This window comes from Buceros rhinoceros, unplaced genomic scaffold (assembly GCF_000710305.1).
Source record: "Buceros rhinoceros silvestris isolate BGI_N320 unplaced genomic scaffold, ASM71030v1 scaffold6090, whole genome shotgun sequence".
NCBI lineage: Eukaryota > Metazoa > Chordata > Aves > Bucerotiformes > Bucerotidae > Buceros > Buceros rhinoceros.
The window spans coordinates 4,490-29,931 of record NW_010390074.1 but is presented as its reverse complement, the minus strand read 5'-3'; the positions used below and the strand labels follow the sequence as shown (position 1 = coordinate 29,931).

At 41.9% G+C, this 25,442-nt stretch overlaps 1 protein-coding gene across 1 annotated transcript in view; it reads right to left on the bottom strand.

Annotated features, from left to right (window-relative positions):
* Positions 1-11,554: 11,554 nt before the first annotated feature.
* LOC104493573 (centrosomal protein of 192 kDa-like) overlaps positions 11,555-25,442 on the bottom strand; it is a gene marked incomplete at its 5' end in the record, with an annotated part of 17,847 nt that continues 3,959 nt past the window's right edge. Inside the window, 9 exons of the mRNA XM_010136286.1 lie at positions 11,555-11,693; positions 15,102-15,160; positions 15,616-15,733; positions 16,485-16,597; positions 19,883-20,002; positions 21,515-21,610; positions 22,480-22,559; positions 23,754-23,952; positions 25,113-25,218. Coding sequence (XP_010134588.1) covers positions 11,555-11,693; positions 15,102-15,160; positions 15,616-15,733; positions 16,485-16,597; positions 19,883-20,002; positions 21,515-21,610; positions 22,480-22,559; positions 23,754-23,952; positions 25,113-25,218 — 1,030 coding nt within the window. The remainder of the gene's footprint in view (positions 11,694-15,101; positions 15,161-15,615; positions 15,734-16,484; positions 16,598-19,882; positions 20,003-21,514; positions 21,611-22,479; positions 22,560-23,753; positions 23,953-25,112; positions 25,219-25,442) is intronic.

Genomic DNA, 25,442 nt, shown 5'->3' with positions numbered 1-25,442 from the left:
CACAGAAAATGGATCTCCATCACAGATAAGCAAGTAGGGCAAATTCTTGGCAAAGACAACCAAAACTTGCCTCCTTTAGATATGGAACCCCACTCCTATGAGGACAGGCTGAGAGAGTTGGGGGTGTTTGGCCTGGAGCAGAGAAGGCTCCAGGGAGATCTTAGTGCAGCCTGTCAGTGCTGCAAGGGACCTGTCAGAAAGCTGGGGAGTGTTGACAGCAGGGGCTGTTGTGACAGGACAAGGGCTGATGGGTTTTAAAGTAAAAGAGGGAGATTCAGATTAGAGAGAAGGAAGAAGTGTTTTACTCTGAGAATGGTGAGAGCCTGGCGCAGGCTGTCCCCAGAGGTGGGAGCAGCCCCATCGCTGGCCCCATGGCAGGTCAGGTTGGCCCTTGGGGCTCTGAGCCCCCTGCTCTGGGGGCAGATGTCCCTGCTCCCTGCAGGGGGTTGGGCTGGATGACCCTGAAAGGTCCTTTCCAACCCAACCGTATGATTCTATATCAACACTTCTGAAGTTTCCTATCCTGAGATACACACATCAGCTGGGCTAAGTGCTGGGGAGTTCTCCCTCTGCAGAGGCGATACCACCTCCACTACTACTAAGTCCTCGACTTGCGCATCTAGAAGAACCAATGCTTTAGCACGCTGACCTGCACTGGCTTTGTTGGTTTAGGTGGGGCATGTGACATATTCCTGTATGCCTACGCATCTGAGGAAAACGGCTGCTCACACACACTCATGTCACCACCAGCTGCTTCCTCCCTCTTAAGAACCAGGATACCATGTTCTTCTCAGACCTGGCCAACTGATAGCAGGCTTTTTTCTTGGATTTGTTTGCACTGCGGGCTTTTACCCATTGCAAGTGCAATGCATGAAGCCCACTGCTCCCCAAGGCAATTGTCACGCAACTCCCACATTACCAGATTAACAAAACAGCATCCTAGGACAACCTTCATGTTACCGCTTCAGCGTATATAAGTGGGATTACTGCGGAAGCAGGTCTCAAGAACTTGGTGCGCTCCAGGTCAGTAACAGACCACAGAGTCTCTGCTGTCCCTGCTGCAGCAACTGTTGCCCCTTTTGTTCCCGTTAGGGGACAACAGCCTCTGGGTTTCAACTCAGTCTCATGAAGTTCAGAAAATATGGCTCCTGTAGGTGGGCTGGTCTTCAATCAAGCTGACAACAAGATCCTCATACTTGTCATCACTGTTCCAAGCTGGCCTGCTTTCTGCTCCAGCAGGTCTTTCTGACCCGCGCAGGCTCTAAATACTGACACCCTCCTCTAAGTCACACGCAGTGACTATAAAAGGGAGCAGATCAGCAGCATGGATGGCTTGTGGTCGCGGAAATGCCAGAAGCAGCTTTCCAGGGTGAGGGGTGTCTGCAAGACCCCCGCCCCTGCAGCAGATATGCTTGCTTCCACCCAAGTTTTGGAATAACTAATGTGTCTTAAAAAACTCCTCCAGCTCAGAAGAGGTTACAACCTCCAGCCGCCTGTCATCACCCTTCTGCTAGAGATTATCTGCTGGAGGGGCTCTTATTACAAATGTTCCACAATCTGTTGCCTTCAGAGTGAACTAAGTTAACTAAAAAAAAAAAGGGAGAATGTCTTTCTAACCCAACTCATTTTGACAGACAAGTTAGGAAATGACAACGCACACAATAGTGAAAAGATGGTGACAAGCAGCCTGAGGGGCAGTTACCTCTTCTGTGAGCGTAGCAGGATCCAGGCAGTAACTTCTGCCCATGGCTTTACTGAGCTACAGTTTTGTCTGGCTGATTTTCTATACATTGCTAGAATCAAGGAAGATTACGTTAGTGTATTACTCATCTCTGTTGCTAAAGCTAACATCTTCTACTTGATCCACAAACACCACTCTCCACAGCCAAGTGTCCCAGAATCCAAGGGCTCTTCCCACAACCTTTGTTTAAGAGGCCTCGCAACTTCCTTACGTTCGGAAAGTTCGCGTTTTTCACCTGTTGGTCTCATTCTCTACTGCACCAAAATAAAAAGCTGGTTTGAATTATTTTTAATGTTCCAAACACAGGCTTCATTTCGGCGTATCAGTTTCTATTTCATTTCACACTCATAAATGTGCTTTTGCAATCGCACAAAATAAAAGCCACCTTTCTACAAACGACTGGATGAGACCCTCCACGCCATAAGACCTGTCATAACCTCCTTACTGAAGCAGTGCCCAAGTATCCTACCCAGACCCTTCCTCAGAGGGTAGCTGCTGCACTGCTGCAGCAAGGCGCTAGTGATTACTCTTAAGTAATTCTGGATTATTACAGCAGTTCTGGGAAACAGCCTCACTTCTTCTGGGGGGTTTCTTTGGTTTGGTTTTTTTTTTTTTGGAGTTCAGCGGGGCTTTTTAAACTTGCCAAGGTCTCTTCTTGTTTACAGCAGTACTGAAAATCCAAACCGACTAGTTCTATAGGCCACACAGAGATGCCTGGAGCTATGACACCAGCTCCTCTGAGGACTCCAGGGGTGACCACAAGGGAGAGATGTACGCAGAAACTAAAGAGACGAGGCAAGATAGGGGCATATGGAATAGGCTTTGAAAAGGTTCCCAGCTTACACCAGCTGCCTAACCCGCATTGCTAGGACCCAGGAAAAGCTACGGAAGAGTGAAGGGGCAGCTGAAGAGTTTGGGAGAACTACGTAATTCACCTTCACTAAATGGTTTATGCAACTAAACGGCAGAAGTAAGCACCAGTCGTTGTTCTAGGTAAGCAAATGCTTGGAAATTCCATCCCTTTTTTAAATTTACTTGATTTCTGTAAAATCCAAACCTCTTAAATTACTGTCCAACTACACGCTAGGTTGCTAGCCTGTAAGCCAGCTTTTAAGTTCAGTAAGAGACAGCTTTTAAGTTCACGGTCGTGTTTTCACAATTAAAACCAGGTAAGAATCTTCATCTCATGATCCTCAGTCACGTTCACATCCTGTTCACACACACACCTTGCACTCTGTTCTGTCGCAAGGACAATACAGCTTCCGTACTTTGTACTACCACTTCTGTCTTTTCATTCAATTCTTTAGTTCCTTAATTCTTGTAATATTTATTCCATTTTCCAACTAAGTGCATCAAAATTTTCCATTCTTCTTTTTGACTCTAGAGAGAAAGCTAAAGGGGCTGGTGGATGTGTTTAAAGTTTAAAAATTTAAAACTAAAAACATTAAAAGTTAATGCTGTCAGTCCGTTTCCTCCATGGTTTTTCACATCAAACTATGCTACATGTAGAAGAAAGGCTTTTTTGAATTGCCAGTACAACCAGCTATAAAAATAAAAATACTTCAACTATACTGAAGAATTACACTCAGATAGCGACAACATACCTATTTATATAATCTACATCTGTACGATTCCTACTTTCAATAAAACAGATGGCACCATACTATGGGAAACACCCCTCCGATCCTACTGCACAGTGCCTGTTTATTCCACAGAGGAAAGCATCAAGTACACAAGGTAAGCCTTCAACGGGCATGATTCGGTGAGAGATTCTTACGGGTACCATCTGTTTAAATCAGTAGAAAATAAACTTTTAACATTTCCCTAAAATTTGTTTCATCGGGCCATCTCTAAATTCCATTATACGAATCTGCTGTCCCCAACGCACAGCAACAGTTTGGAAAGGAACTGTCTGTTCAAGAGAGGCTTAGAACAGGACTCAGGGTCCAAATAATCGTGACTTTTGGAAAGCCTGCACTGTTGTCTTGATTTACACTGGAAGAGAGCGAGCTGTGAGGAGCTGTATCAGTTTCCAGGTGAGGAGGACAGTTTAATGCTCTGCCTTTGCACCCAGTGTTCCCCACAGAGTAAGTAAATGAATAAATAAATAACTCCAATACTAAACACCGCAAGGAAAATTTGTAAAAACCCACAACCTGCTATTAAAAGCTCCTAAACCTGCAGGACATACTGAGAATCAACAGGGCCACATCCTGTTTTACCTGAAAGGAGGACAATTTTTCCTGCTCTTTGGATCTTACAGGCGCCAGCAGGTTCAGTTACGAGCCTTCATTACTCTGGCATTCCCTTCCCTCTCCGTGGAGGCCCTGGTCTCCAGACACCGATGGCATCACAGGAACAAACAGAAGTTCTGAGCTGATTTTCACACAATTGCTGAAAACCTGTAAGATAAAGGTGAAGAGCATCTGAACAGATTATTGAAAAAGAAAGAAAAAACCTGCAATATGAGGACACAAGATATTTCTTTCTGAAAACAGAAAGCCCACTTGCCTGGCTATCATCCTTTGCTATGAACAAACTTTCAAAGACTGTTTCTCTCTAGTACTCATGAGTCATTTTCTAACATCGCGTCTTTGGCGGCTTGAAGCATTCTGAAAGTGGAAAGCAAACAAAATTGCTTTTAATGCACTCATAAGAGGGTACTTCAGGTTTTTTAAAAGCCATTTTTTCTCTATCTTTTAGCTGCTAGGAGGCTTTAAATGGGACCCCTGTAGGTTTTTGTCTGTAAACCATACGAGAGCATAAAAGCTTGGAAAACTTGCAGAGATTCTGAAGCAGGTTCACACAGCTTCATTGAAACCGTGTGTGGTTTTGAAGCTCACCAGGGCTCTACTCACCAGGAACCATTTCAAATTGCCAACTTAAAAAATAGATTTAAAACTCATAAAGGATTATGATGAAAACCTAAGACTTATTTTGTAGGCTTCCAGTTTGAAAGAAAAAAATACTATTCTGTAAATAGGGAGGAATGGGGTTTCATTCGCGGAAGGGGCTGGGGTATTGTTTCTTTGAAAACACGTATAGAGTGGCCTGAAAAGGGGATCAGAATAACCTCTGTAAACAGAGCCTGAATCAGCCTGCATCCAAGTGATTTACCTGCGTCAAAAGGATCTGACTGATCAACCCATTACACCGACACATGGTGGCTCAACTACCCTAAAAGCACTGGCAGGATGGTTACGACGGAAGCGTGTCCAATCCTCCCCTGTCTTTGGAGGTGACCCGTCTCAACCCATTTCAGTACCAACCAGAAGAGCCAGCAAGAAAAGGCGGCTTGGAAACCTTCCGCAAATACCATGAGAAATCTACTTTCATGTGTACGAAGAATCAGTCAAATAAGATTTTCTGACTAACCCTGTTACCTCACTAGCACTGATTTCTCATTTGACGTTGTGAAGTTTACTAGAAGAAAGAAAATAGAAAAATATTGGTTTGAGTGTTAAGGGAGAGATGAAAAGTTCATCACAATAGGGTCTAATATGGTGTTTCTTGTACATACACAGTCATCATGGAAGCCTGTGAGAGTTCTGAGGAGGGACGCCAGTCTGCTAGTAGTACAGACTACATCATTCTAGGAAGATACCAAACAGTTGTGGAAACTGTGTTTCATGTTTTCTGATGGCAAGTGGTACAATGGCTGGACGATGTTTGATACTGTTTAAATTCAATGTGGGACTGAGTTTGCCACTAGTAGTTAATTCCAGCTTCTACACTCACTACCTATACGTTTTATACTCACTGTCAGTGAAGAACACGCAGCAGTGCTGTTGATTTCAGATTAACCATTTGGCGCATCGGCAGCTGTGCAACACCAGGAAATCAGTGTAGCTGTTCGCTGGGACCGTAAAGAACATGGGGTTGGTCACAGACGCCTTTTCCCCACAATCACAACCAGCCATGGCATTAAATCCTAACTCAGGAAGGTCTATGTCACTTCTCTCCTGTTTATATACTAACATTCTAAAAGCTATTGATTTTTTTTTCCTAGCATCCCAACTGGCCAGGAGTCCATTGGCCCACGTTAAATGACCAAAATGTGCATGTGAGCTCTACCGTAAGAGCAAGAGAGAGCAGAGATCAGCAGCTGAAGTCCTGGCAAGAGCTGAGATTTTGAAGAGCTCCCAAGAAGTACAATGGTTCAAACCATGAGGAAGAAACCAGAATGTTTATCATCCTGTCTATTGGGACTAGAGGGGATAGAGGACCTGACCCCAAATCAAGTGACAGTGAGCAAGACAGATGCTTAGAAGACTTCATTGCCAAGGAAAGCATCCATCTACTCTGCCAGCCTTGTGTGTACACTTGTAGCAATCTTCAGGGCTTCAGAAGCAGGTAGGGAGGGGGGTGCCCTCGATCCCCTCCTCCAGATCACTGATACAGATGTTAGAGAACTGGTCCCTACACTGAGCCCCAAGGAACAAGCCCTTCCATTTCCATTAGTGTAAAAAAAAAAAAAAAAAGAAAAAACCCACCAAAACCCTTTCAGTGAGCAGGGAAGGGAAGAGGAATTCCTTCCTGGATCTTACAGGTAATGGGCGGTTCTGAAGCATGGCATTAATACAGCACAAGTGTAATGTAAACAGATACTCAAGTAGTCTCACTGTTTAAAAAAATAAAAAGGAGGGGGAGAGGTACTATTCACAGTGTTACTCAAAGAGAGTAAAGTCTGGAAGAGCACAGCCCATGGCTGGCATCTCGGTATTTCTTTTCCATCACTTAGACCAATTTGAAGAAAACCCCTGCAAAGCAGCTTTCATAAGACGGCATTTTGGGGATTCAGTATAGCACCAATATTCCTTTTGAGTTTTATAACTGTTCCTAGGACATTCTTGGCAATGAATTTAAACTTTTTGAAAGAGGTTGCATTTCACTGTAAATGGTTATCTGGTATTCACAACACCAAATAAGCATTTGAATATTTATTGTGAGCACACTGCATTTTAGGGAGAACACACAAAGATTCTTACCACAATTATCTTGTTCCAGCTTTAATATATTAGCTGTCACCTCTTTAATGGATCTTGTGAGAAAGGAAAGTTTCTTTCTTTAACTCTCTTTTCCCCCTGAACGCAATTACCACCTCATTCAGAGCTCTTTGTGTCCACCTAATCTCTCCGATTATGTCTCTGACACCGCCACAATACGACATGACTGACATACCTGACAGCTGTGACTGGTGACAGAACAGGCACAATGAAAACCGGCTCTATGCAGGATGAGTATTACCTACCGCCAGCCCCACAGAACAAACATGGGAGGAAGGTAAAAAAGGGGTGGGGGCATTTCACCACTAGCCTAACCCCTACCGATTTTTCCTCCTTTTAGAGCCAAACAGCATTGACAAGCAGAGCCTCTTTGTACATACCTACCTAATGAACCGATTGTTGGGCGAACACAAAAGAACACCCATTAGTATTTTAATTCTGAGTTTATAGAGTAGAAAATGCTTGTTTGGAGACCTGACTTACAAGTAGGACTTGATGGATCATTTTGCCTCTCCCCAGCCCTTCTATGCTTCTCCAGGTCGTAACTCCCAGCTGGTGCTCAACTGTCACATGTAGGCAGGTGGCGAGAGATGAGAGCCTGTGAGGAAAGCTCTACCTGAAAATGTCAGTCCCAGACAACACGCTGCCGCAGCAATCAAGCCCAGGCTATTTCAGAATTCAGCACTTTGAGCCAGAAAGACATGAAGTGGTATTGCAAATAATTGGCTAATACAATAGCAGTAACGAACACACCAATCAAGAAAAATATTAAGACAGAGTGCTTTAGAAAATACCTTAAAAATTTCGGGTTTTTAAGTGAATTTCTACATTAAAAGCTTCATCTTGTCAGCACTGACTTCCTTTCTTCCCTCCCACCCACACACACCAATCAAGAAAAATATTAAGACAGAGTGCTTTAGAAAATACCTTAAAAATTTCGGGTTTTTAAGTGAATTTCTACATTAAAAGCTTCATCTTGTCAGCACTGACTTCCTTTCTTCCCTCCCACCCACCCCACACACACACACAAAAAAAAAGTATGAGAATTTTGGGAATAGGGATGAAGCAGATTTTTCTAAATATACCGAATATTCATAACAAACAATTTACTTGCATCCTTCCGAGCTCCCGAGCAGCAGCAGATTACGTATTCCCAGAATCAGAGGGAAGGGGCAGAAATCAAACTAACATTCTCTATTTGGAACGTCCAAATCCAAAATGTGCCACTCGGGCATCCAGTTTTCAGAGATCATCGGATAATATTTACAGAAAATTAATGTAAGTGGTTTATACCCACCCAATTTGCACAGCTAAAAACTGCTCATCTAAGAGTTTCCTCAGCCCATCATGCAGCAAAAATAAAACAGGCGAGCTTGAAGGATACGCTCAGGAAAGCGCTGCAGTCAAACTGTTGCTTAAAACCGAATTGTTCATTTTCCATCTCCACTTTATGCTGCAAGTAAAGGTGTTCATGCTGTTACTATGGATTTAGCACATCACACAAACTTTGAAGAGGGTTAAGGAGAAGTTCAAGAAAATTAATAAAACACTGAAAGAAACCCCTCTTTTTAATCCGTCACGTTCCAGCTTGCAATATTTGTTTATTCAGTGCTTTAACTTACCACTACCTGGGAACCTGTAACACCGAATCCACGTTACATAACCTATCGGTGAACTAAAGAAAAAAATTCCTTAAGGGTTTCAAGCACATTGAGAAAAATCTCTTCTACTGTTAACGCCAACTAAATTGTCAAATGGGAAGCTAGAATCAATACTCTACTTAGCTGGTAAATTTGGTGAGAAAATTGATACGATGCAAACACTGCCACTTCAAAACGCAAGTCATCTTTCTTACTGAGAGAGGCGTCACTGCACCTCCCGTCAAGGGCCCACTCTTCCACTGCTTCCAAGGACTTTTGTTCCTATAATGCCTTTTCTTATTTCCAAAGATGCTACAACATAAAGCCAACATGCTTCACCCACAGCAGATACATACATAAGCTGCTACTAACCCCGCAGTGAACCGATAGCCCCGCAGCCCCCCAACTCCCCCGCGTTTCACCCGACAGCCATTCCTACCCCAGAAATGCCCCAAAGTCTTTAACGCTCTACTGCAAAAAGCCACCGCTGCCCTCAGGAACTTACTTTACACACCACAACAGCCTCACAAAATTCTCTTTACCATTTTAACCTTTTATAGGATCAGAATAACTTTCTAGACAGCCAGGCCCTGATGTGCACCTTTACTAGGTTTTCTGAACACTAATTAGTTTCAGATGCCAGGGCAACAATCTCCAAACCACACTGAAGCACGTGTACGGAATGTATTATAACCCCATTTGTAGCCAATGATGTGAAAACTTTACAAAGCTGTTGAATAATTATGATTACTAATATCCCAATTAGGGTGAGCAGGTACAAAGACTTCCTCAGTGCTAAACACTTTGAGAATTTTTAAAAACACTTTAAATAATATAATAAATTCAATAACTGGGGGGAGGGGGTTGTTTGGGGGGGTTACGTCTGCCTGCTTCGGATGTTTGAGCCAGTCTTCCCAGTCTGAGACAAAGGATTGCATCCAACAACAGGAGAAAACCGAAAAAAAAAAAACCCATCCAAAACTGACAATGATCAAAATGAGAGAAGAATTACACCCAAAGCTAATTCTGATCCTTTTATCGAAAGTATCGTGCTTAAACTCAATCAAATCCACAGCCTTTGAGAACTGCTCAGAATTGTTCTGTTTCTCTGTATCCCTAAAAGACGTAGAGATGTAGACTGGGACTCCTTCACCGTAAGCACTGGACAACTCGAAACATGATTGTCCTCATGACAAAAAAGCTTACTGCGTAGGTAGAGAGCCACGGGGAAAGGACACGCTCTCGTTTTATGGACTGGGAATGGAAGCAGCATGACTTTAAGTCCCACTGATGTTCTCACTTTGCAAGTAAAAATACACTGGCCATGCTCCAGCTCTAGCACCTTCATTCCTGGGGAGAAAACTTCAACCAGAACTGACGAATCAGCTGTCTGTCAGACCTGGGCTTCTACCAAAGTCTCCTTTCCTCTTCCTCACCACCTCTGCCTCACCAAAAAAAAAAAATAAAACCTGTCTTCAAGTTTGCAATTGCACACACCAGAGCGTATCTTTTCCTAGAAACATCCGTATATGACAAGGTCCACGTCTAGGGATGATCTTGTTGCCAATATGTCCGATGGTTGTTGCGACCACACCAAAACGATGTGGGGGTACTTAAATTGAAATTATAAAAAGAGCAGCCATGCACAATTTCTTCTTCAGCAGGCAGGTTAATGACACGTCTCGTAGTACTTAGAAACTTCTGTTAAATATTTGTGAAACTAGAACCTAAGGAGTAGAACAGCTAAAACGTTAGATCACCTGCCCTCTATCCTCCCCACATCACCTGGACCATTTTGATTTGCCTTATGAATACAAGGAGAGCAATGTAACTCAAACAACCAAATCAGCTGCTGGGACAAGTGCTTCCAGGATGTTCACCAGCACAGTCTGGTCATGGTCTCATCACCCTGTAATTTCTTCTTCACGCCGCAAAGAAAGTCATTGCTATTAGAAATGGATGGAGCAAAATAAGCTGCAGATAGATGCCAAAATATTTAGCGTCACCAGCAAACCAGGATTCCCTCGGATAACGAAGGCAGATCGTTTGCTCATACTCGTTCTTCAAAGCATGTTTCACCCATATATATTTACACATCTATACGCACACAAGAGCACGGTTCAGGGTGTCCACAGCAGCACTTTCTGCCCCTTCCCTTTCCTCCAGCCCGGGTAGATAAGCGTGCACAACCATTGCTTCCAGTTCTTCTCACGTCAAGGAGTCAGAACAGCGCGTAGCAAAGGTGTGAACAGAGTCCCAGACACGACAGGCCTACTGCAGGAACAGCACGCAAAGACAATTCTGAATTTAGACCCAATAAACAATCAGCCAGCACTGGGGTTTCTTACTGGAATTCAAAGGAGCTCTTTTACAGAGACAACTATTTGGGAGAAAATTCTGTGCAACGATCTTGACAGCCGTTTCAGCTCCTTTGGCACAGACGGAAACAAGGCATCTTTTTAAAGAGGCAGGAACATGACTTAGATGCCAGAGCAGCCTCTGAAGGTTTAATTCTCCAAGATTGAAATACAGAGGTGAAATAATCTGATATCACAATCACTCTTGGACAGAAACTTTAGACGTGTTCCAGGACTTATTTTATCCTTATGGAAACCAGTGTTCGCAAGTTAGGGCTGGTTGTCAGATCATCGATCTGGTCCCAGCTTTACCAGATCGAGACATGATTTTAGTGGGTCAGCTTCTGCACTGGAATCCCTCTCTCCCGCTCCCCAAAACACTCTGCCTAAGAGCAGGCAGCTTGATCTCTGACCCACAGCAAGGAAACCTCTAACCAAAGACAGAAATCAGGTAGAATCAACTGTTAACACATAGATTTTATTTCTGTATTTACAGTGCTTAAAATAAATCAGTATCTTATTCCTAATAAATGCAAAAATAGAAAACTTCCCTTTTCAAAAAAGTGCAGAACCATAAATTAGAACATGATAACTTTAAAACATACAACATTATTTCTCAGTGTTTTTACTATGAAAACAGATTTGTAAAACAAGCACCATAATTCATCTTACAAAAGACTTTCCATCAAAGCAGCATCACAGGGCAAAACAAGTAGGACATTAGTATGGAAATGTAGTAGCAAATCTTTGAACATTTAGATTGGCATAAACTGTTATAAGTGATTATCAACAGTTGTAAAACTGTTCTGCCTATTTGTTTGCAATAGCTTTACCGCACAGGCGAACATTAACTGCGCCATATCTGGACGTCAGCACGATGAAGAGACCTTCAAATTTTCCTTCTGCCTTCGGCTTGAACCGCACTGGCACGTTGATGTAATGATGGGATCTGTAAAAAGGCAATTAGGTGCATTCTCATGGTTAATAAACAAGTAAATCCGAGAAAACAGAAATTTTTGTCTAGTTTTCATTTCAGCAACATAGTATCTTGGATTACCAAGTTTGTTTTTATAGAACGGATTATCTACAATTCTTCTGAGGGACTTGAATTGTCAGAAGTAGAATTAGTCAGCACCTCTGCTGTGAGGACAGGCTGAAAGCATCGGGGTTGTTCAGCCTGGAGAAGTGAGGACTCTGGGGAGACCTTCGTGCAGCCTTTCAGGGCTTAAAGGGGGCTACAGGAAAGCTGGGGAGGGTCCTTTATCAGGGAGTGTAGAGATAGGATGAGGATTAACAGTTTTAAACTGAAAGAGGGTAGATTTAGTTTAGATATTCGGAAGAAATACTTCACTGTGAGGGTGGTGAGGCCCCGGCACAGGCTGCCCATGGAGGCTGGGGATGCCCCATCCCTGGCAGTGTTCAAGCCCAAGCTGGAAGGGACTATGAGCAACCTGCTCTAGTGGAAGGTGTCCCTGATCATGACCGATCTTTAATGTCCCTTCCAACCCAGACCTTTCTGTGATTCTGTGACATTAGAGTTTGTTTTGCAGCAGTCAGCTGATTTCCCACGATCAGGGTAAGGCTCACCACACTTGAATTCTCACGCTTCCTAATCCAAGGGGAAAGATGCTATTTTATTTCCCTTCAACTAACAAACTCTGGAAGTCCAGGCACCAGCTACAACAGCTCTGTGGGCCACACAGTTCTTAGAAATGAAGCAACCTGGAGGATTTTTTCAAGTACAGTAGTCAGAAACTAGAAGAATTCAAGGAGAATAGTGTCAGGACAAGCGGAACCCCCCTGCAATTACCTGTTTTAACAGAAGGTTTCACACTTCAAACGTTTCACTGTGTTAGCCAACGAATATTATGCAGCCTTTACAGGTTGTTGCACCAGTTTCAAGTGGTATTTCTGAGAAGTCAGGTAGGTCTGAAGCCTACTTTATAGCTGTCATCCTCTAAACACGATGGCAGCAATAGGCCAGTGTAAAGGGAACAGGACGGATATGCTCTAAGCCACAGTAACCAGATCTATCGTCTATGAATGCTGACTCCAGAATGGTGGCTACCGGAAGCCAAAATAATTAGTTAAGCTAAAAACTGTTTTACCTTTTAGTCACATCTGAAATATATACCACCCTGTAATCGATTCATTGCAGATGGCTGCTGAAGGCAACACAACAGAAATGCCTGACGTTTCAGACTTTTTTTAGAGAGGCAGAAGCTGGAAATCCTCCAGCTTCCAAGACACAGCACTTGGACAACGGTTTTTGAAAAGTCAAGTGGTTTTTAATGTTTCATCCATATGTTTATATCACTTAAGATTCATCTTGTTAAAGGTATTCTCTTTGCAGTAAAAAAAACTGCGGTGAAGAAACCAGCAGCGCTGCATATTGGTATTTGTGATGACATGATCAATTGAACAAGAAGCGGCAAGCTACAACACCGGCTTCTGAAGATCAGACTCTTGATATTAAAAATAAACTTGCAGTTCCAGTATCCAGATTTAAAACTTGATTATGCAGGATTTCAAATTTGGCCCTGAAAATGAAGGGCACGCAACAGACCGTGTTTACTACATGACACTTTCTTGGTCCCAAAATACATCAAGGTGGTACCTTCTATTTTTACACCCTTATTTACAGCCCAACATTCCAAGTTGCTGCAAACAGTTTTCTTATCCAATTACTTTTGAACGTTACTCTGTCAGATGTCCAGATAACCCAGTTCTGATAGAAACAGTTAACTTTGGCTTTCCTGAAATCCTCCTTGATGCTGTTCAAGTAAAAGCCATTTAAGCGAGTTCTCTTAATGGTTCTTTAAAAGCATCTATCCAAGTCAAGTAATTCTTCTGTGCTGTATGCTCTTAAATGGGAGAGCTGCTTCAGGGAGCTACATTGACTTCAGATAAATGAGTTATAAGAAAAGCTCAGAAAGGCCAATATTTACAACTGAAAAAAAAAAACCAGCCAAAGTTATGAGGAAAAAAGGTTGCAGAATGTCATTAGGAGGTGTGGTGTATCCAGCTGATAACCTTTAGAAATGGTAGACTGAATTTTAAACTTGTGAAGTCTGCTTTGGATAAAAGCCCTAGGAGTTTATCATCTCTCACAGAAAATATACCAAATAGCTTTTGCAGCGTTCCTCGAGTATTTCCCTAGGAGTTTATCATCTCTCACAGAAAATACACCAAATAGCTTTTGCAGCGTTCCTCAAGAGTATTTTTGAAACATCTAAGCATCCTCCAGTGAAGTTACTCATCTTTTTTTCCAGGGACAAGCAAGTCAACCTGCCCTTGGTCTGCAGCTGTTCAGCCTCAGACAGATCTAGCTGGTCATCTTTATTTAGATTTTTGTCTTGGTCACTGCTTCCATAAAAAAACCCTTGTGTGCCATCTGACGTGACATTTAATGAAAAGATGCCGGTTAAATAGAAACACGTGCCTAAGTAGAGTTATAAAACTTTGCATTGAAAAGTGGCCTAGAATTTGCTCGCACACCTGTGGCTAACAGCACGGCAGCCTCGTCTTTATAAATAAAAGCCGAGTACCATTGGCAGATACAAAACCAGATTAGGAGCCGGAGTATTTAGTTCCATTTACGATTTTCCTCACAATTCCTGCTCTGTACACCCGTAGTTTCCCTGTCTTTAATAAAAGCCAGAACCTGTTTAAACACTGAGAATGGATCTTGTATGACTTCTCCCGAAATGGTTGCGTTTGTCTTCCTGACAACCCCGCCGTTACAGATGAGCATGTGAGAGGCTGTACAGCCTGAAGAGATGACTAATAGGACTGACAAACACGGGTCGTAATGAACTCCAAAGATGTCTGGGTTTATTTTGCAGGATTGTTATCACTAGCTTGAAAATTCCTTTTACGCAGGTTATACGCTGAAGTACATGGTATGACCAGGCAATTCCGCCGGCTGCTCAAACCTTGTATTTGCAGAGAATCTTTGATGCAGCTCTGCAGGTTTGTCAAATTAGAAGCATGATGAAGGCAATTTGCTTGGTCTGTTGTGCAGAAAGTATAAATGGAAGGAATGACTTGATTGTGCACAGCATGCCAAAATGGTTAAATGAAGCATTAGGCTCAGCACTAAAAGCAGCAGCACTGTTAGAAACAATTTGCAGGGAAGAAATTGGCAGATGCAGAAATAACTGTGTGGGCTCATTCTGCTTCTAAGCAAGATTAGAGAGTACAGCTTAGCAAAACAAAAAAACCCGTTAACTAGACAGCCAGAATGCTGGATATTAACATCTACATTTTAGCACTGTACCTGTAAAGAAAATATTTATCTCACCGATTTACTTGTTTAATTTTTTTGTTAGGAGAGACTGTTATATGCATCACTCACCTTAGAGAGTATTCTGAGTGCTTGATGTAGAAAGGCTCTCCAGGACTTACAAATTTCAGCTGCAATTTAACACAAAATGCTTAAAAGCGCACTATATCTAAGCCTATCTTATCCAATTTATGACATGCTTAAGGTAAATCAGGTCGCTTAAGATACAGCTTTGCAAGACCCAGGGTTTAAAAATAAAGCATGGTCATATTTGTGCATAGTAAGAAAAATTCACATCTCAATATTTTAATGAACTTAAATAAATCAATCAGGTTAAGAACAAATCTATGCAAACTATAATCTATTATTTTTTCAGCTGCAAATATATCACAAATAAGCTCATGATTCAGTCAGACAAAAGAGAAAAATGACAGGAAAGCAAAATTCTTCAAATATTTTACTGACTTTTGAAACTAACAGCCTAAGACCCGCACCATTGTAATCTTCTGCCAAGAGGAAGTTACACTGCAGTTCAACCTCCGTAAGGACTTACGAAACTATTTAAAATAAAGTCTGTCAAACTTACCAAGTGTGTTCTCAAGGAGTTGTTCCGCAGGTTGACCTTTAGCGTGCAGGATTCCCCCACTCTGGTTGTAGGAAAAACGTACAGGTCTTCTGGTGCATATACCCCTCGGATTGTCTCACTTGGTTCGGTTTGAAAGAGGGATTCAAGATATTAGTATTTCCTAATGAAACATTAATATACTGAAAGCATCACTGTGGCATAAATATATATACATTTACTTATACACCCTTCCACAACCTGCATTTTTGCACTTCTCCCCATATGCCTTACTAGACAACTGGACTCTTCTCACAGATGCCACGTTTAACCAAACCATTTTACTCCCCTGCCATATTCGCATCATCCCATAGTAAAAGAACTGGAAATTAACTTAACCTTGCTGTTCTTCAGCTTTAAGACATTCACACCAGTACATGTCCAAAAGGAGAGGATACAGAACACACACACAAGCTTCTACCAGTTCATTTACAACAGCAAATTGTGATCAGGCAACTTAGAAACCCCTCTGAAAAGAAAACCTATGGGAGATGGAACAAATCAAAGCCATTAAGAGCTTTGGCAAGCCTGGTTTTTGCAGCTGTTTACTCTTATGTAGAATCGTAGGATAACTCAGGTCAGAGGAGACTCAAGAGGTCTCTAGTTCAACCTCTTGCTCCAGTCAGGGTCAGCTGTGAGGTCAGACCAGGCTTCTCAGAGCTTTACCCAGTCAGATACCAAAACCTTCAAGGACAGAGACCTCTCGGCACAGCCCGTTCCACCACGTAGCTGCCCCAATGGTAAAAAAGGGGTTGGTTGTGGGGTTCGGTTCCTCCCCCCATCCCATTTTTACCCAGTTGCAGACTCTTGTTTCAACTGTTGTCCATACACACCCTGCTTTAACTGTAGCTGCTTCAGAGTAAACCTTCATTTCTGGAAGCTCAGGTTTTGAGAGGGCACTTGCAGAAGCTTTCACAATTGAAGTTTCATTTTCTGTTCTAGTACCCTACATGCAAAAATAGAGAAGCCTTTAAACTTGGCATTCAAAATTAAAGTATTCAAGCACATAAGTCATTTCCCTTACCCAATCCACAACTTCTTATTTAAAGCATAATCTTTCAGGAACAGTGGAGCCTGGATCATCGAGACAGAAGCAGTGATTTAGGAGGAGTACTTTCACAGGCTTCTGTGTCTTACGAACACTAGTTGTTACAAGCCAGTTCCCAACAAACCAGCAGCACAGGTGGAATCTCAAGGCGGCTGCTAGCCATGAAGATTTTACTAAAAGCCAAAACAAAACAACTCCTCTGCAGATATGCTGCCCATATGCCTCAAGAACAGCAAAGTCAGCGAAAGAACAGCTCAGAAAGAAGGCAGGCGAAGTCATCGTCATAGTCTGAATTTGCACAACAGCAAAAAGCTTTGTCATAATTTCACATTATGAATATGTACTTCTCAAAGAAAAGTCTCTCCAGAGAGAGAGAACCTGATAATGCATTAGATGGTAATTGTTAAACTTGGAAATTAAACCAAAATACCATCGTCAGGACCCCCATTCAGTGCACTCTAACCTAAGACAACTGCATCACCCTACGGGAACACTTCGCCAAAGAGCCCATTTGTTTGGCAAATCTACCCAGATACTGTTTGGAGCCCCCTGGGTCACAACATCCTGAACAAAGTTGAAGCGCCTCCTACCCTTACAGTCAGACAACAGTTTCTCAATTTTTGAAACAGTGCTGACATTTTAGACAAGCAGTCGATTCCCTTACGCAGGAAAACATTAGAAAAATAGATTCACCTTCAATAGAGCTGCTATGACAAGCTTGTCTTTTAGACATTCATTTCTTCTATTGAAAGAGCTGATAATCAGTCTGTCAGAAATAGCAGCAGCCAAAAAAACCCTATTTTAAAGTATAGTTTTCGATTGGAAATAACCCATGAACCACAGTAGAACCCAATACATAAAGACAAGAAAGGATTTGTACATGTGTCTTGTTCTGAGAGTTTTTAATTTTCCACGTAGTGTAAACCACGGGCACCGTGCCTCAGTGTTGTCATTCAAATTCTCATTTGTCAAGAAGGCAAGTTTACTGCATGAGAATAAGAGACATGACGGAAAACGCTAAGATCCTCTAGTCTTTATAACGGCATCTCGAAGTACTCCGTGTTTCACCACGGCCCTTAGAGACCTCTCCTGTTCTGAACGACAACAGCGTGTTAACGCTGTCCAAACGATTACGACTGAGTCCTGTTGTTCCAAAGCCACCTCAGAAACATAGAAGTCTTTTTAGCTTGAAAATCGGAATTATTTTGCTCTGAGTTTAAAAAGATTTTTCCTCCTCTTGATTTTGGGATACCCAGAAGGGATCAATTAGACCAAAATACCAACCCAAGACTTCTGTGCTCAGTGGTGATGATAGTTGTTAGCTTAACGGTCTTGAACAATACCTGATAGCAGCTTAACAAAGGTTTCCCAGGAAAAGAAAAAACTAAGTTTGACTGGCCAGTATTGAGAGGTTGGGGTTGCAAAGCCCAAGTGAAATATCTCCTTTTTGTCTCTGAGGTTCTGGAGACGCAATCTTCTGAGCTCCTGACTACGGTTTCCAGTGGAGAGGACTGCAAATCCATGTAGAACGTAACTGAAGTCACAGTTAATTAGTTTTCCAGCAAACTAAAAAGTTAAAGCACCACTGATTTTGCTAACTTGACTTTGTTATTTTAGCTCTTTCCTGAGCCCTTCTGAATTCTTCATTTCTTTCAAAGAGGTGCTCTAAGCAAGTCACTGTAAGTGACAGTCAGTCAGTCTTCCCACGTCATTCTACCAAAAGTCACATTCGTCAGAGCCGTTGCCCTCTGCCTCAGCAGACCCTGCAGGACCCAAGTCCTTTTCAAAGTTGCAGCAACACATCCAGACTCTTGATCCCTAGGACATAACAGATTGTAACTGACTTGTCTTCTCAACCAAAAGGGGAGCTGATTAAAAAGCTGCCACAATCTAAGTAAGGGTTCTGTGTTGACCCTTCTTCCAAACAGAAGGACAGTTGACAAACTGTAGTTGACAACATCCTAGTTGACAAAGATTTTCCCTTTCACCTCTTTTTGAAAGTGATTGTGACACATTTCAACTATTTTCTACAAAATTTTTCCCATATACACAAAGAACTGCTGGAAAGAACTAATTGTTAACAGCTTAAAAAAAAAAAAATCAAGGGGAACAAATCTGACACAGTGGTTCAAAACCATTAATATCAAGTTGTGCTGCTCAAAGGTGTACACACCTCTGACAACTAGTCACGTGTCTAGTCTAGATCTCTGATAAGGAATTAATCCCCTCTCAATTTCAACTACCTTACAACACACGAGTGACAGACATTTTCCTCATTTGAAGGAAAATTATGCTCAAAGAATTAGATGAAAGATGAATAAAAACCTCCCTCCCAAACCGAACATTATACAGTTCTCACCCCATGCCAAAATTAAAAGTTCTTTAACGTATACTTTAACAAGTCCCCTTTTCAACACAACTACTGGGAAGAACAAGAACCCCACAAAACAGAAGGTAAGGTACCCCAGTAAGAAGAGCAAGTGAGATTCCTGCTACTGAAAGAGGTTTGGTACTCTAAAGAGCGAGCCCAAAGCTCTACCTGGGCTTCTTAGAAAAAAATCAAGTCAAGCTCTCTGGAGCACATAGAGCAATCACACAATGCTGAGTGTACAAAGATCTTCACATTCAGCTTATTTAACTAATCATTAAAACTAATTCTTCCTCATAGTAATAGATTCTCGGTCCTACGTAGATTCCTCCTCCGTGGATGGTGAGGTAGGGATTAAAAGCAAGCTAAGGAGACAGAGAGCACAGCAAGCCAGTTCTAAGTCCCAGGCTCCTCCTTTCAAGCCTCACATATTGCTGTGGAACAACACGTGCACAAAGAACTCAAATCCCATTGCTCCCACACACAGATCTCAAAATTACCCCCTCCTGTGCTGTTACTCTAATAAAATACTCAAACATTCTATCAGAGATATATCCATATCTCCAACTTGGTGTCTGAGCCAAACAAATCTGCGTCTACAGCAAAAATTCCCACAGAAGGCAAGTTTGTCTCTACTTCCTCCGAGCAAAGCAAAATTTCACACATTAAACAGCAAAATATAACACATTATCACAAAAGCAAGAAGAAAAAGGCATTTTTTTTTTCAGAATATGCCAGCGCATACGAGAAAGAGTACTGTACAGTACGTTAGACGTTACCGAAGATCTGTGCGTTTGTAGCATTTATACACTCACTTCTCCAGAAAGCTGAAATCTTATTCTGTGCTTCCAACTAGGTTTTTCAACTGGGTGACACTCGAGGTCCCAGAACTGGGAGTAATCCCCTTTATCTCTAGGTAAAAACATTACAGCGACCTACAAAAACAAGAGAAACATTTCGCAGAAGCTCATTAAAATAATCTAATACATCTGTGCAATTTTACCTACACAGAGTTACAGTTAACCCAGCACCCAAAAATTACACTCCGCAGCACGCGCATTCCACGCACAGGTGATCTCGCCGAAAACACAGCTCATCCTTCTTTGCCCGTGACAGAAAAAGTTCTGACGAAATAGGTTGTGCAAGCAGTCTCAAACAAAACTGGAGTTCAGCTAATCTGCCCCGAGCAAAGTCCGTAAGTGCTTGCACAACTATTTCTAGTAGGAAAATAGGGGAGAAGGGGACCAGGAGGGGAAATACGTGCAGCTGCAAGACAGCAATATCTTCCTTCGTCTGTCAGCTAAGCTGCGAACAACTGCTCTTCGCCAGCTCCAGGTCTGTAAGAGCACCGTGCTACAAGTACTAGAGGGCTTGGCACTGACACCAGCTGGCAGCTATGAATTCGATCATCCTTAAAGGACACCTCTGGCACCAAGCCTTGTCTCTGCATAGGGCCGAACCAGGTTAATTCACGAGCAAACTGGCATTGTTTGGGGGAAGAACAAGAAGGGGAGCAGCAGATTAGAATAGATCACTACAGCTCAATCTCACTAGGCAAACGTTATCATACTCACTGCAAAAAACAGCAAATCGTGACAGCACGGTACCTTACCAGCTCCAGCCAGCAGCCTGACATACCCATAACGTAAACGTTACTCAGACAGGCCTGAACTAGGGTCACTAAGGCAAAGACAATTGTTTAAACTCAAATAAGGGTTTACAATACTATGAAACTAGACAAGTGGACAGGAGGAAAGTTTTTACGCCTTGTAAATAGATTGCAAATGGCATCATCACAAAAATATAGTTAATCTGGTATGGTAATACTCCATAAGGACTAAAAGATTAAAATGGACTGATAGAATTGACATAGTGTTGAGGGAGAAATTGAGGGGCAAAAGCCCCAGAGAAACTCATTCAGTACATCCTTGAGCACGCTTTATAATTGTGGTTATGAAACCCTCTACTGGCCAGGAGATAAAACTGTAAGTCAAATTCAACCAGCTTTAAGAGGTAACAACTGTTCCTGCACAAGCACGACAAGACTGCTTCTAAGGAAGGGAAACCAGTTTTCACACCGGTTTCATAAAAACCCAGTAGTATTTGCGATTTTCTCCTGGATTTTTACAAAACATTTAAAAATTAATTTTCTGTTCTAGAATATTTTATCTCGAAAAATCACCCCCAAAAATACTACCAGGTAAAGTCAAGCTACACGTTGCATGAATTCTTAGAATCAGCTCAGCTGATGTTGTAACAGCTGTGGTAAGTAGGTACCGACTACCTGATCCACCCCAGAACCTGATTTTGGAAAGCCAACATTTTTTATCAGATCAAATATGACCGGCTTCAAAAACTCAACTTTTTCAGCAGATTTCTCACGTGAGATCCTATTTTACAGTTGAGACACACTAATACGCTTGAAACATTTATAAATAGCAGTCTACCTTCTCCTCTCCATAAGGTTCAAGAGTACCAGAAACACGGGAACATCTGAAAGCGGAGTAAGTCACCCTATAAACACAGCCAGTTCCATCCACATCCTGCAAATACAGTTATGAGTCAGACTCAGAAGGGAAAGGGAAAAAAAAAACCAACAAAACCAAACCACGCAATACACCCACACACACCACCCTTGCAAATGACTGAGGAAAACACACCCAATCAAGCTGCTTTCAAGTGACAAATAATATTGACTCCCCAAAAGCTAATGAAGACAGATTAAGACTGCTGCAACACCCATGCAGTCACTGTGACTGCTAGCTTCCAGTTCAGAGGTGGTGTGCTGGCTGGAACACGGCAAAGTCAGTCTTCTGGGCTACGGCCAAGACTGCTACACAACCATTTCTCATTGTTTCATGAAACAACAGACCATAATAATTCTCAAAAGAGACCATCACAGCATCTCAAAAACATATTTACAAGTATTAATGGTGCAGCGACAGTAATTGCACAGGGGACAGCAGTGGAATTCGAGTATCCTTAACCTGACTTAAATTACCTGCAGCGATACCACGTACAGCACAATGCCAGCAGCACAGGCCTCAAAACAAGGGAAGTCTGGCGTTTGGGAGCCAAGAGGGACACCCGGCTTTCCCACACGCTTGATTACTTAATGCGGTCTGGGTGACGATACTGGATGAGCACAGGCAGACTCTGTAAGCCAGGAAGTGAACCAGAAATTGTCCCACAGAGCACTGATTGATTCACAGTCAGGGAGCACATTAGAGATGAAAAAAGTAGTAGAGCATTTCCCTGATACAGACAGAGGCAAAAAGTATCTTTGTAACCGAGGTTGTGCTCAGATGTATTTTCTATCTTGAAAGGATGGAGGGAGAAAGAGAGCAGCAGGCAGAGAGAAGGAGAAACCCCAAGAGATCTGTGTAAAGCCACCACTGCAGCATTCACTCACTTTAACATAGGGTGGTGCAAACGATGACAAATGCCACTTCACATTTTCATCCCCTTTGTTCTCCATTTCCAGGTAACTCTCTAGAAAAGAAACATCAGACAAGTATAACGAACGTCTTTTTTCAGGTATCTTTAGGGGAAAGAATTTAAAGAGAAACTATGTCTGAAGACACAAAGGGATTCAGTGGAAACAGTCCTCATGATGTCAACTCCAAGAGCAGGCTCCATCACATCCTGGAAAGCTTGAGTACAGAACGGCTACGAAACCTCAATAAAGAGCTTGTGCTTGATTCGCAGAAAGGAGAAAACTCACTGACATTAACAGAAAATCCCAACTTTGACAGTATCAACAAGCACATTTCACACCTTGAAACGTGCCTCTTGTCAAGAATCAACAGGACACTTCCAAGAGTATCTCAGTCTAGCATAGCACTTCAGGAAGTTTAGCTGCACGTATCTTATGTGGGACATTTATAAAAAAAATATTATAGTCCTCTTTCACAAGTGCAGCAAGAAAACCCAGATATAGCTGAACCCTGGATATAACTGATAAAGTCTTGGAAGTTCTAAAGTCTCTTAAAAATGTAGCATCAGTGAATCATTTAAAAAACAAATCTTCACCACCTAGAAAACTAAACACTACCAAAAAAATCTGGTATCTAGATAAGAAAACATCAGTTTCATACAGTAACTCAGTAAATTTTAAGCATTCTTGGAATTACAGCCTGAGGATTTGAGAGTCCCTTATCAACAGTGTCCTCCTCGATCATTACACACAAGACAAGGATAGTCAGATTCATAGCTGACGTTCCTGTTGTCTTAAGGAAGAACATTAATTTCTCTGCTACACACAGATAGATTTCTCCCATCTTAGGGACACATACACAGATGAGGAGAATGGGTCCTCTGCAAAAGAGCGTTGACCCAGAAGAGCCTCCACAAAATGCAGCAAGTTCATAGTGCCCTCTTTCCCCAGGCACAACGTGGTTGCTTTCATCATAGTTGCTTAGAAGTTGGCAGCTCACCTGTTTGTAGGCAAACCTATCTGTGGGAATACTGCATAAGGAGAAGGAAACACAAGAGAAGGAAAAAGAGACTTCTCAGAAGAGTTCTGTCACCAGAAGTTTCATTTCAAACTGCAGTCAGAAGAGGGAACTGCTCGCTCACCCTTACCAGACTAAAAGAACAAAGTTAAGACATTCAAGTTCCCAAATACGCAATACAGTGAAACAAAACTCTGAACACATGTTGTATTTACCACAAAAGCAACATTACCTGAGCTGTGGCCAGGTCTTGTTTTAGGAAAGACAATGGTTCTGTTCCTTATTTCCATTTTTGTTGAAGGGAGCGCTGCGAGAGGCTTTGCCACGTGAACGGTAGGACTTTCAGAGTGCAGAGCGAAGATGTCATGTCTTCTAGGTAGAAAGTCTGCCCCAGGCTCCCTCTGTGCCTCTTGAATCTGCACTTTAATAAACTTTCCACAATTTGCAGAGAAAGGAAGATTTAAATGGTGAACACCAATACGTTAACAAGCCAAACTATTTAGCTCTATTTCCTTGGGCTGTAAGAGCTTGCGATGCTCCAACAGAGAAAAGAGTCTTACATGTTAAATCACCAGGTCTTCTCTAACTTCAGTTCGAAGTTTAAAGAGTTTAGTATAAGTTCCACTTAGAACAGGAAAAATTACTGAAGATTTGCTGCCTAGGCATTTTAATTCAGAACGAGCTTTGTGTTCACCTCTGCTACATCTTTGGCACTTCCAACACCTTCAGTTAATGCTAGTAAAATCTTAGCAAGATTTTGCATATTGAATAAGTAGCAAAGAAACGGCAAAAGCATTATTGGCTGTCAGATCTCTTAATTCGAGTGGTTTTGCTGCTTTTATCCTAGTAGGTTTCTTTTCTTAGATCCTTTTCTCCCATTGTGGATTATCACATACTCAACTACGTGCACAGTCTCCATTTCCTTCTCAACTTACTGCGTTCAACAATTTCCCTGTCTGTTTGGTCTTTAACGCAGTTTCCAATCCTGTACCACACCTCACCTTCCTCCATCAACAGGGGAAGTAGGTAGGTAGGCTGGTTTATCCTCTCAACATCATTTCTCTCTCGATGCATTGTTAAAACTAATCCAAATTACACACTGGCTGTAAAAAAAAAAAACCACAAACCTGTTCTGGACATTTCTTATCACAGAGTTGTTGGCCAGAAGCTGAAGTTTACCTTAAGGGAGCTCAAAAGAAGCTATGGTGACTTGTCCAATAACCTCCTTTAACCTCTTTTATTTTAAAATACTAATTAGACTACTTTTATATAAGCATATGTATATATAGAGAGAGCATTTTAGCAAATGATGCATAAGGCAGTGCTGGGTGTACAGGTGCAATTTTGTTGGCAATTCCATCTAAGTGTTCACATCACCGTATTTCTTCTGAAATGAAAGAACTAAGAATCTGTTTGCAAAACAGCATCTTAACTGCGTTTTTTCTTTTTACTTTAAAGAGAACTTTACAAATTAAGAGAAAATAATGGAAGTTGACAGAACTGCTGTCTCATACCTAAAAGGTTTTAGCAATGTTACTAGATCTTCTCCAACAAGGTAAAATAAACAGTTGCAGTGTCAACACTGAAGTACCTTTTGTCCGTTATCACAACGGATATAGATCAGGCCACTCCAAGGAATTAATAAAGGCTTTGTAGCAAGCGATGGATTAGGACTCACCAGAATCAGGGTACTGCTCCTAATAAAATAAAAAATATTAGCACAATCCTCGTATTAGAATGAGTATCTATCACAGATCCCACTAAACAAAGGATGTATTTTTAAGATAGCAAGTGAAGATGAGCTAGAGAGAGTTAAATTTAAGGTATTCAGATATCCAATATATTACCAAGCTTTAGTAGTCAGAAACTTAACACTAACACACTTGTCATTGATGGTTGTATAAGGGGTCATGGGGAACGA